The 12770-nt window shown below is 42.7% G+C and overlaps 1 protein-coding gene across 22 annotated transcripts in view; it reads left to right on the top strand.

Annotated features, from left to right (window-relative positions):
- TENM2 (teneurin transmembrane protein 2) overlaps positions 1-12770 on the top strand; it is a 1977527-nt gene that overhangs the window by 1795600 nt on the left and 169157 nt on the right. For all 22 annotated transcript variants that reach the window (XM_045502305.1, XM_045502315.1, XM_045502361.1 and 19 more), the window contains one exon: positions 4326-4427. In XM_045502305.1, the coding sequence (XP_045358261.1) occupies positions 4326-4427 (102 nt within the window). The remainder of the gene's footprint in view (positions 1-4325; positions 4428-12770) is intronic.

Genomic DNA, 12770 nt, shown 5'->3' with positions numbered 1-12770 from the left:
ATTTTCTGGGGGCCAGATTATCTAGTAATGGCTTCTGCCTTCCCTCTCCTTTATCCATATAGACACAGACGTTGTGGTAGTGAGATGCCCTTCCCCCAGGCCATTACCCTCATTCCCCTGTCAGAGATGAGAATAGCAGTTCTCCCCAGAGGATTTCTCTTGTCTGGACTGTAGCTCAAACAGAAAGTCAAAGGTAATCGGCCTAATAATTGGGCAGACATCTTGATAGAGCAATGATAGTAATTGGCCTGAAATGCAGGGAAAAGATAGTGTTTTATTTGGTTCAGAGGTTTTCCCACACATACCTATTATCAGAACGTTCTCCGTCAAGAGCAGCCAGGAGCGTCGAAAGCCCCTGCGATATGAAACAGAAGGAAAAATGTTAGACGGGTGTCAACCAGCGATCACACTAAATATACCTTTGACTCAGGGAAGTCTTTTGATGTGTTTTGGAAAGAAGCAGCTGCTTTCAGAAATGAGTTTCATCTCAGGGGACAACAGAGTGGTATACTCAAAGTGCGGTGGAGATTTCCTAGAGGCCACCCTCTGCCTATGTAAAAACCCCATTTCCTGGGCTTCCTCTCAGCACCTGCCATTGTTCCTCAAGAAAACTTAAACCAGGCTGACAGAAAGGAAAACTGATAATATCACAACAGTACTATTTAATCCGGTGTTGCAAAAGGGGGACTGAAAGTGTGGGCTCCTTTTATATTTCAACAGCACCATGTGATTGCTTTTTCTCTCCAAAACTGTAGAAATGCTGAGAAAATGCAATGAAAAGTACTCATCATTAAGCTCTTGCTTATATTGGATTCTCCTACCCTCCTACACACACACACACACACGTGTGTGCACACACTTTGACAACTGTTTACCAAGGACCTGCTGTGTACATTGAGAATACCTCAATGAATGATTCACATCTGGTCTGTTCCTCATGGAGCCTGGTGAGAGAAGACACACACATGAAAGGGTGATTGTGGGAATTACAGGAACACAGAAATGGATATAAAAACCTCCTTGATTGAGAGAAGGTGGGGAAGGAAGATATCTAGGAGCTAGGTATTTTGTAAACTGACATTAAGGATAAATACCTCAGCTAAAGAGCAAGAGAGGTCCTCCAGCGCAGCAAAGAGCTCCGTCCTTTTGCATGAGACTCTGGTGGCAAAGAGCTCCCTCGACCTCTGCTGCCTTATCTCTAAAGTTGGTAGGTTTGGAAACAGGGTGTTTTGAGCTCAGCAGTGTCAGGGTTTGTTTTTTTTAATGTTTATTTACTTTTGAGAGAGAGAGAGAGAGAGAGAAAGCACAAGCAGGCAAGGGACAGAGAGAGAGGGAGACACAGAATCTGAGGGCTCCAGGCTCTGAGCTGTCAGCACACAATCCAACATGGGACTTGAACCCAAGAACCTTGAGATCATGACCTGAGCCACAGTCAGAGGCTCAACCGACTGAGCCACCCAGGTTCCCCTCAGCAGTGTCAGTTTGTACCAAACCATTCCCAGACCTGGATGCTGGTCGAGGGAGAAGCAATCTCTACCTCACTATAGGAGTGACTTCTTAAAATGCAAAGTGGACAGTGTTATTTCTATGTTGAAAACTGCTTGTTCCCATGGGTCACAGAAAAGAATCCAACCATCTGTATGACCTACAGGGCCCCATATGATCTGACCCCCTACCTGGACCTCTCCAAACTCATTTCATGTCACTCCCTTCCTTTTTGTTACCCTCCAGCCACATTGGATCAGTTCTGTTATTTTCCACCTCAGGGCCTTTACATAAGCTATTCCTACTATATGAAATACTTTGTTACTAGCTCTTCACTTGCCTATCCCAGCTCACCCTTAAATATCACCTGCATGGAATGGAGAGGCCCTTTCTGGCCTTCCTCCCTGAGTATCTTCCTCCTGCTACTCCCTATCGAAGTATCCTATTCTATTCAAAGTACTTATCACAACTTTTACTTGTTTTATTTGTTGATATATTGGGGGGGGGGGGTGTGTGACCTGTATCCTCCATGACAGTGAAAGTTATATGAGGGCAGGGACCTTCCCTGTCTTATTTACCCTTGTATTCACCAATGCCTTTTACAGTGCCTCGCATAGAATAGGTGTTTAGTTAATAAAGTGAACCATACTTCAAGAATATGACAGGTCTAAGAGCTCTCCCTAATTGTAAGCTAACATGTTAGCTTGCCACAATTTCATAGATATTATCAAAAGGCATGAAACTCGGGGCGCCTGGGTGGCGCAGTCGGTTAAGCGTCCGACTTCACCCAGGTCACGATCTTGCGGTCCGTGAGTTCGAGCCCCGCGTCGTGCTCTGGGCTGATGGCTCAGAGCCTGGAGCCTGTTTCCGATTCTGTGTCTCCCTCTCTCTCTGACCCTCCCCCGTTCATGCTCTGTCTCTCTCTGTCCCAAAAATAAATAAACGTTGAAAAAAAAAAATTAAAAAAAAAAAAAAAAAAGGCATGAAACTCCTGGGTCAGAGACAAGGGCCTTTATCACTCAGAACAATGCAATATCCAGATATTAGTATGTGTGCTGGTCCTCCAAGCCCCAGTTCCCACAGGGCTACATGAACAGGGTCCCATGATACCCGCACATGCAATAGGTTGCATCACAGAAAAGAAATCTTGAGTTTATTACACCTGAGTCTCTCAGAATGGGCAGTGAGCCTGCCTGTTCTTTGCTCTAGAGGGAAATATTATCTTTATTATACTGGACAGTAAGTAAACCTGCCCTTTGCTCTGGAGAAAGACACTATATCTGTCTTCCAACGTGGTTCACTGTGCAGACAACCTTGAAAAGATAGTCCAAAACTAAGGCAGTGTGTCAGCTCACAAGACCTTCAGAAACACATATGGAGGATTAGAGACATGGAGAATTGTCTCCCCAAACCATGTGAAATTGCTGATTTTTGACCTGCAGAAGTGGCTATTTCATGATTCAACCTAAAGCTTCTTGAATGAATGCATGTATGATGAATAAATGGAAATCAGTAGCCCCTTGGATGTTTCTCAGCCCATCCACAGAGCCAACCTCAAGGAGTTTCAACCTGAAGCGTTAATTGATAAACATTCAAGAAATTGGCTTGATGGAGTCTGTAGTCTTTTACCTGATTTCATAAAAGCAAATACACTCCTTGAGTTCTCCTCAGAGTGCCAGAAACCAACTACAGCTTGGTTCTGGAAGAAGAGGGCTAGGAAGGGAAACACTAGAAAGAAAGCAGTATGCACAATTTTGCTTTTCAGTCCAGAGTGGGAGTAACTGGAAAATTTGGTTTAAAGGAAAAGCCTTCTTTACCACTCTCAGGTTACTCCATTAGGAATGGTCTTACTTGATAGTCTTTCATGCAGCATCCACCAGGTCAGTGACCCTGACTCCCCAAGGGTTGGGTAAAGGTCACATTCTGGCCATGATGGCTTGTGTTTTTCATCATCTTAGTAATTTGGCACCTGAAAGTCTAAGTGTGCTTATTTTAATTTAAGGCAAAAAAAAAAATGAGGTTGATAATAATAATAATAATAATAATTTTAAGAGTATGTCTTTGTCTGTGTAGACCTAAGTTAACATGAAAAAGTTCCAAAATGATCCCTTTGAAGTTATGACTTAAGAGTATGCATAGAAAAGTAAATCATGAAATAAGATGGCTATGCTGGTTAGAACAAATGGGAACTAATTGATTTTCATGAAAAATAAGATCTGCAAAAGATAGGCATAAAAGGACTTTTGTATGACCTAAAACCTACTACTTAATGGATCTAAAACCGTGCCTAAATTGGTCAGTCTTACACATTTGGATTTTTCTTTCCTTAAAGCAAGGAATTTTTTTACTCTACAAACCTGAGATCAGGAACCACCACTGTCATTTGGAGACTCCTCCCCGTTATCTGAGGCTAAAGGCTGATATCCCACATGTCATACCAAATCTCAGATTGATAGCCTGAAAGGGCAGGGGGCAGGTAGGGGGCACAGGGAGGGAAGGGGACAACATTAATGATGTTTTAAACTTGTCAACATTCAGACATGGGAAATTTCAGGTTTTAAATCCAAATAAGTCATTTCTTTTGCAAAAGCAGATGTTGCAGCAATACTAACCCTGCATTCCTGCCTGGGTGTTAGTCAGATAGAGAGCAGTGGTTACTTCCATGCATTGTCCACATTGCCCTCATCCCTTTAATTTCCCATTCCCTTCACTCACTCATGCTCGCTACTGGTCCCCTGTGGGCACTTGAGGACACTACCACTGGTCTTCAAAACTGATTACCAAATTGCTTCATCAGCAAGCAGAGGAAAGGGTAGTTGCTAAGTTTCTCTCTTTTTCAGATTCAGTGCAAGACTGTCCACGTAACTGCCACGGGAATGGCGAATGTGTGTCCGGGCTATGTCACTGCTTCCCAGGATTTCTAGGAGCAGACTGTGCTAAAGGTACTTACCATTCCTTCCCTGCTATGGTTGGATAACAAGACATAGACTTCTTTGAGGGGGCGAGGGGGTACCAAAGAAGCCCACATGCCCTCCAGAATTCCACTGGGACAACTTGTAAGCCCATGCATGCTAGAAGACCTAACCCCTTAGCAAGGAACAGGTTTTAATATATGACAATTGGCCAATTTACCTAGAAGAGCAGGGAGGTTATCCTTGGCATCGAGGTGTGCTGAGAAGAAAGATTTGCTAAAAATTAGATGGTTGGATTTCCTGTAAAAGCAAAAGTGAATTACCATCACTCCTTTCTTATAATCATTAACTTCTATGTAATGGAAGATTAAGCATCTCAGGGTTAGTAAATTTCATTCATTCTGGCCAGCTACACTCTTAATCTAGGAAGCGCTATTTATCTTGGTGGAATCGGTTTTAAATTGTATTATTAATTTATCTACACTCCTTTGCACAGAATTGCTGGGGCCCTGGGATTCTTGGGGGAAAGGTAATATAAGAGAAAATGACTCTCACAAAACCAGGGGACTTAGGGGCTGCATACCTAGCTTGCAAAAGACCTTGAGCATAACCTTCAAGTGTCTCTGTCAAAGGCAAGTGTAAGAGAAAGCAGAGCTTCTCACCCTTTTCAGATATGTTGTGCGCACTCACACACACATGTATATATTCTAGGTAAATTAACCTTTTACAAAACTACACTTATCTTCACTCCATGCTTCTTTTCTATTTCATCTTCTAAAAACACCAGTTAAAACCCACTACACTGATTGGGGCATCTTGATGGCACAGCATCCAACTCTTGATTTCAGCTCAGGTCATGATCTCACACTTTGTGGGATCAAGCCCCACACTGTTAGCGTGCAACCTGCTTAGGATTCTCTCTCACCCTTTCTCTGTGCCCCTCCTTTGCTCACTCTCTCTGGCTCTCTCTCTCTCAAAATAAATAAACTTTAAAGAAAAAAAAAAAAAACAGCTATGCTGATTCCTCACCCACCAGCACGTCATATCCCAGTGTGGAAAGCAATGAGGAAGAGGTTCAGAACCCTTGCTGAGGAGTCAGACATTTCTGAGTTGAATCTCAGCCCCACCACTGAGTGTCTCTGTGACCTTGAGCAAGTGATCTAACATTTCTGAATCTCAGTTTCCTCCTCTGGAAAAGTGCAGAGTTTCTTCACAAGTTCATTGCGAGGATGGTATGAGGCAAACACACCCAAAGCTCTTAGCAGAACATGTTGTGATCCCTCTAAGAGTTTATGTTTACCATTTTAATTGATGTATATCACACTGTATTATTTATATATTTAAACAATCTTTTCATTATTTTTATGTGCCCCTCATTAAAAGACCATCATCCTGCCTTGATGCTCAGAGAGAGAGGCTAAGCTTATTAATAAAGCTACTCTGTAAATGCTAACTAGTGCCACCCCGTTTCCCCATTCTCACCACAATTGCTGGGGAAAATTGCATTTCAAACATTCACAGTATTCCAAAGATTTGTGATTCCCAGCTTTCTGAGTGCTGAGTGATAAGCAAAGAGGACTTCCTTGTGCTTGAAGTTCTGGATTTGGTTGCACATGCACGAGGCCAATCCCTAAATGATACCACCTACAGACATATCCTCCATCACTAAGTAATGTGAAAGTTTTGGTAAACTTGTCAGATACAAAAGGGAAGCAGAGCAAGAAGCCTCAGCATACTCTACCAAGTGGCATGTGGGCACATCACCAAGTAGACCGTGGACCCTTGAGTGCTTTGCTTGGCCAGGTTCTGAGGCACCGTGATGGGGGAAGGTGGATGACACAAGGCTTCACTGCACTGAACGCTTTTCCTTGTGAATGCTGGAAAGGAGGGAAAACCTCAGTACTGCTTGAATGGCCTTTCTTGCGTAATCTAATTTTCCTAGGAGTGAAGACATTAATGAAAGGAAGGACAGAACAGTTCCTTCATATGTGGCTGCAAATGGGCTGAGCCCTCCGCTGCATGGCCCATGAGCTGTAAATGTATATTAACACTGACACACATCGATGTATTATTAATCCTAAAAACCATGTGTGCTCTGGCAGCACATCCAGTTACTGGCCTTTCAGCCCTAAGTACCTCAGCCATTTAAGAACTCCTCGCTCTAAATCCATTTGCAGACGGGCGTCCATTCTGCATTATGGATCTGTAATGGCGTGTGCATTTAGCTGCTTAAAAGGACTCTCGGTGTGAGTTTTGCATTCGCCACCTGCACTGTGGCTGGGCGCACACTCCAAATGTGCATTAGCCATGGTATATAATTGATCGTTGTGAAACAAATATTGAGCGGCTGTTAAGAGTAGTTACTTCTGCATACTCAGGAGCTATTCCTGTAATCAGCCTTTGAACTTGTTGTATATTTTAATTTAGCTCTTGATGCCTGCAGTGGGCAAAATTGAAGTATTTGAAGAATAAAACTGTTTTCTCTTTGTTTCCCTATTTTTTTCTTGGCAAAGTTGGCTCAAGAGTATTAGGAGTAAAAATCTACCTCTTTGCCCTAAAGATATTTCTTCCTTAGGATTTTTGAAATGGACACAGTTTAAGCTACTTTATTAATGATATTGGGAAATATTCTAAGCCCTTTATTCCCCGAACCTTGCTCTTTCATGTAGCACCTTTATGATTTTCAAAATCATAAATTCACGGACTATCTATATTATTATTTACTTAACATATTTCTCCAAGTCAACTCATGACATTTCCATTGATAAATTTGTTCTGAAAAGAACAATGTCAAAATCCAAAATTTGAAAAGAGAAAACTTGTCAATTGCAATAAATAGGACATGTTAGTGCTACCTTTGACCCTATCAAGAGAGGAATATTTTCACGGTCATGAGCATTCAAGCCAAGTCAGCTTCTCACACACTTATTGCACACCAAGAATCACAAAAGTGGAACTGAGCCCCTGTACTCTAGTCTGGCTTCTAGAGAGATGCCACCCTTTAACATTTCATTTAATAAATATTGGCTCCTCAGAGTAACAAAAATCGCTAACTACCCCTGTGTGAAGTGAGAAACCAGTAAAAATAGGCACTCAAATTTAACTGTAAGAGTTTCAAGTGAATAAGTGTAATGATTAGCACCTGAGTTAAGGCTCCACTTCAAATTGTTTTTTTAATAATAACAAATAGTTATTAAGTATTAGATATGTAGAAGGCACTGTGTGAAGTACTTAAAACATACTACTTTATCTTTTCTCATATCAACAATAGGAGATAAATCCTGTTTTAACTACCCCCCACGTTTGAAGGTTTTTTTATATTGAAATCCTTTCTGACTTGCAGACAAATTGCAAAAACAGTACATAGAGTTCCTGTGCAGAGTTCACCTAATGTCAACATTTTAAATTATAATGGTTCAATTATTGAAACCAGGAAATTAACACTGAAGCAATGCTACTGACTAATTTACAGACTTTTTTTTTTCTAATTTTTCCCTTCTTTTTCTGATCCTGATCCCACACTGTATTTAGTTGTCATGTCTCTTATGTCCCCTCCAGTTTGTGAAGGGTCCTCAGTCTTTGTCTTGTGTTTCATGACCTTGACCATTTTGAAGAGTACCGGTCAGGTATATTTTACTGTCCCTCAATGTGGGTTTGTCTGATGTTTCCTCGAGATTAGGTTGAAGTTGCACATTTTTAGCAAAATGCTGTGCCCTCCTCAGTGAATCGTATCAAAGATACACCTCTGATTTTTAATAAAAGAAATATTAGAATGTGGTTGTGTGTAAGTGTGTGTATGTGTGTGCACATGTATCTCCCCTCCCCCACCACCCCTATAGCAGAGACACTATGAGTCTCTATCCCATTGGTCCTGCACAGTTTGTTGGTGGCTATGGCAGATTGCCACTTAAAAACAACTTCTGGGGCACCTGGGTGGCTCAGTTAGTTGGGCGTCCGACGTCAGCTCAGGTCACCATATCAAGGTCTGTGAATTCAAGTCCCATGTTGGGCCCTGTGCTGACAGCTAGGAGCCTGGAGACTGTTTCAGCTTCTGTGTCTCCCTCTCTCTCTGCCCCTCCCCCATTCACGCTCTGTCTCTCTTACAAAAATAAATAAACATTAATTTTTTTTTAAAACCCAACTTCTGAGCCCAAGAAGTTCCTAAGTGTTAGAATAAAATAAGTGGGGCAGACAGGGTGAGGTAATCATGCTAGCAAATGTAGGAAGGAAAGTCAGTTGGCCCTGCCAGCTAGAATGGCTCCTGCCACCTCCCAGCTCTAGTCCATGATCATTTCTCTTCCTTCTTGATAAAAGTCTTAGGAATACCCAAGTCCCCCCTCAACACAAACCCGCATTCACCTTTGTTCCTTCCCTGACAGCTGTGCCCAGGATGCCTCCAGTGCTGCCAGTTTCTGCCACCGCAGGCGGCAGGTAGACTCAGGCCCTCCTGCCAGGGGAGAAATTTGCCATGTTAGCAAGTGAGATTCCCATCACATCTGAACGACCGGGTATGTGTCCAAGTGACAGAAATACGGATTTACTCTCTTGACCTCACACTGCGCCTCCCATGCCCTCAGATGTGCGGTGCAGACAGCAGTTCCTTGTCTTCTTATACACCTGCCAGTCTGCATCAGGCATCTGAAGACAGCCTTGCGGTGAATGGAGGAATCAGTCAGCGTGAATTTGCAGAGCATTCATTCCACAGCCCCCACTGAGCTGGGGTCCTGGGAGGCTCAGAAGTCAAAATGGAACTGATCCTCACATCAAAAGAATGTGTAAGGGTTCTAACACATTGTTCCAAGTCAGTTGAGGGGACAGAACTTATTCATGCATCCAACAAATGCTTATTATGTGCCTTGTATGAATCAGGTACTTCACTAAGTGCCAGAAATATGATGATGAGCAAGCATGCCATGGCCCTACCTTCTGAGAGCTTCCATTCTGGTGGATACACATGATAAGCAAGTGGGAAGTGTAAGTGTTGAGTCTTAAATGCTGTGATGTGGACTTTGAATGGTGTAGCCATTGTTAAGATGATAAGTTTATGAAGAAATGAATCTATATGAATCTATAAAAGTAGCCATCAGGGCATGTGGAGAAAATTCCATGGAGAAAGACTCTAACAAGGGAACTATACTGAAGGGTGTCTTCCGGTATAGAATTTCATGATTTGTGCAGTGTAATAAGCAATGTGTTCAGATTCAGAGCTTGAGGACAAATGGCATTTCTTTCCTGGTACTTTGTCCCATTCTCCATCAGGTACCTCTCCCATCCAGCTCTAAGTATTGTCAAGTCTACAGCTTTTATTATTACTATCTGCCGTGCATAACTTCCTCCTTGCTTAAATGCTATTTGTTGTGGCCTACATGCTTTTTAGTTATGATTCCTTTTTTCTTTTATTTACTTTTATTTGAAGGTCTTTCACTGGCTTGAGATGATTCCTTGGGTTGTTGGCAAAACAGCCTTGCATTTCAGAAGACATCCAAGGCTTCTGATTTTTCCCTTTTGATGCCGGCTTCTCCGATGGCTTATTTGGTTGTGAGCTTGAGGCCCCAAACCTACAGCAGAAACTTAAAACACGAGAGCCTTACTTGTTAGGTAATGCGTACTTAATAGCTATTAGAAATGACACTTCCTGCTGCTGAACAGCTGTCAGGGGAGACCTAGAAATGCCACAACCACGGGAACATAAAGCCTTCTCTCTGGGGGTTGTCTTCAGCTCCTACCCAGCTTCTGTGGAGGCTTGAAAAAAGACAACAGGGATCTTGCTATTTTTCTCCTGTTAACTGGAAAATCTACCCACTATCCAGTCCCTCTTGGAGTTCTAACACTAAAGTCAAACTCATCGTCATCATCACCGACATTTATTGAGTTCTTACTGTGCACCAACCACTGTACTAAGCAACTGCATAATTATCTCACCTCACCATCAATAGCCCTATTTTATATACAACTACAGTCCCCTTTTTATAGATGAAGAAAATGAAGCCCAGAGAGGTTAGGTAACTTGCTGAAGATCACTCAGCTAGGAAGTGGTATTGCTGGGATTCAAACCAGGCAGTCTTGGCCAGGCTCTTAACTCTAGACCATGAAATTCAACTTGGGGGACGTGAGGCCAAAGGAAGATGCACTTTTCAAGCAGTTTGTGTGGTGATTGTGCACTAGGGTTTGAACCCCAGGAAACTTTACAGGAGAGAAACAAGACTTTACTAAGTGGAAAGTGGCTGAGCCAGCATTCAAAACAAAGTCCCTCTGACTTTGGAGCCTGCTATCTAAGTCATTCTCCCCGCTACCAGAGACATCCCATCACCTCCTTCATCACATCATTTGCTGACTCTTGTTTCATCAACCTCCAACACGCTCTGCTTCATTTCTCCTCTCTGCCTTCACAGTCACAGCCCTGTTCATATGGCTGCCAACCTCTTCCTGATGCCATTTCTCCCTGCTCACAACCTCCAGCATTCTCTAGAGCACTTGGGAGCATGTCACTACTCTCCTCAAACACCTTCAGTGGCTCCTAGCTGCCTCCCACAATGGCTACCAAACTTTTGTTTAAAGACATTTATGTGGGACAGTTGTTACAAATGCATATTTCCAGGCTCACCCCCTATGCCAGCCTATTCTGAATCCGTAGGACTGGGCTGTGGCTCAGAGATGTGCATTTTTAAACAAGCCTCCCAGGAGGCTCTGATGCAGGCAGCCAGGGACTATATTCTGAGAATAAAGAATATTCTTGGAATGACATTCAAAGTCTTCCATGATTTAAGCTCCTTTTGCATCACCATCTCCTACTAGAGCCCATATATCATAGATTCCAGCTACTTGTCACTCTTCAAGCATCATAGCCCTGCTTCTCCTTCTTAGCTCATGCTGTTTCTTCAGCTGGAAGGTTCTCATCAATCCCGACCTTTCCTATCAAACTGCTGCTCGCAGGTCACCGCAACCCTGAAACATCCCCAGACAGGACTCAGGTCACCTTATTGCTGAAACATGCCCAGATAGGACCCTGCAGTCACACAAGTCTTGGCAACATCGTGGCAGTGACCCTTCCTTCATGCTGGGCCATGTTCCAGCTGGGTGATCACATTGGTTTCTCCTGCTGGATCACAAGTTTCTAGCAGTCCTCTTTTTTTTTTTTTTTTATGAATATGCTTATTGTCAAATCGGCTTACATACAACACCCAGTGCTCATCCCAACAAGTGCCCTCCTCAATGTTTATCACCCATTTCCCCCTCTTCCCCAACCTGCATCAACCCTCAGTTTGTTCTCTGTATTTAAGAGTCTCCTGTGGTTTGCCTCCCTCCCTCTCTGTTTATAACTATCTTTCCCCTTCCCTTCCCCCATGGTCTTCTGTTAAGTTTCTCAAGATGCACATATGAGTGAAAACATACGATATCTGTCCTTCTCTGACTGACTTATTTCACTTAGCATAATACTTTCCAGTTACCCACATTGCTGCAAATGGTGTGATTTCATTCTTTCTCATTGCCAAGTAGTATTCCATTGTATATATAAACCACATCTTCTGTATCCATTCATCAGTTGATGGACATTTAGGCTCTTTCCAAATTTTGGCTATTGTTGAAAGCACTGCTGTTTGGGACACTGGTCCGTGAAGGAGAGACTGGGGTGTCTAACAGTCCTCTTTATTAAACCTCCTTGCACCTACTTTGGTGCCCAGGAAGTCGCATGTGGTCTCTAAATGTTTGGCAACTTGAATTTAGGGTACAAGACTTGTAAAGATGAAAACATTGCCAGAAAATGTGCAAGACCCAAATGAGCACTGGAGAACAAGGTTCTAATTTACCAGATTAATCATGTGATATGAATCAGCCAACTTTGAGGCACAAATTTAAATGCAGGGAAGGAGGGAGGGTCAGAGGGAAGGAGGAGGAATAAAAACAGAAAAAAAAAAAGTTGACATTGATCTCAGAGTTTATGTGCCTTGTCTCAGAAGAGCAGTTACTAAGCACAAAAGCAGTAGAGTTTGAGTTTGTTGGGATTGAATCCATGCTCCTCCAGTTAGCTACACCCATTTTAAAAAATTACTTAACCTCCATGAGCCTTGGTTTTCTCATCTGTAAAATGGAGGTGAATTGAAATACTACCTGTTGCATTGCTGTGAGGACTAAAAGGTAAATTCATGTCAAGTGTGTAGAGCTGTGCTTCACATGTATCAAGTGCTCCATAAATATTAGATAGCATTTGTCTTCATGAGTCTTTGAAATCAATGTTTTTATCCTTATTTTACAGGAGAAACACAGACTTAAGGAAAGTTAGCTATTTGCCCAAGCACACATAGCATGGCCCGATTTTGAGGCTGAGTCTGGCTGACTCTGAGGCATATAGCCCCAGTGGCCACACAGGAGACA

Source organism: Leopardus geoffroyi, chromosome A1, assembly GCF_018350155.1.
Source record: "Leopardus geoffroyi isolate Oge1 chromosome A1, O.geoffroyi_Oge1_pat1.0, whole genome shotgun sequence".
Taxonomy (NCBI): domain Eukaryota; kingdom Metazoa; phylum Chordata; class Mammalia; order Carnivora; family Felidae; genus Leopardus; species Leopardus geoffroyi.
The sequence above is the reverse complement of the archived record's forward strand: the minus strand, read 5'-3'. Positions and strand labels throughout refer to the sequence as shown.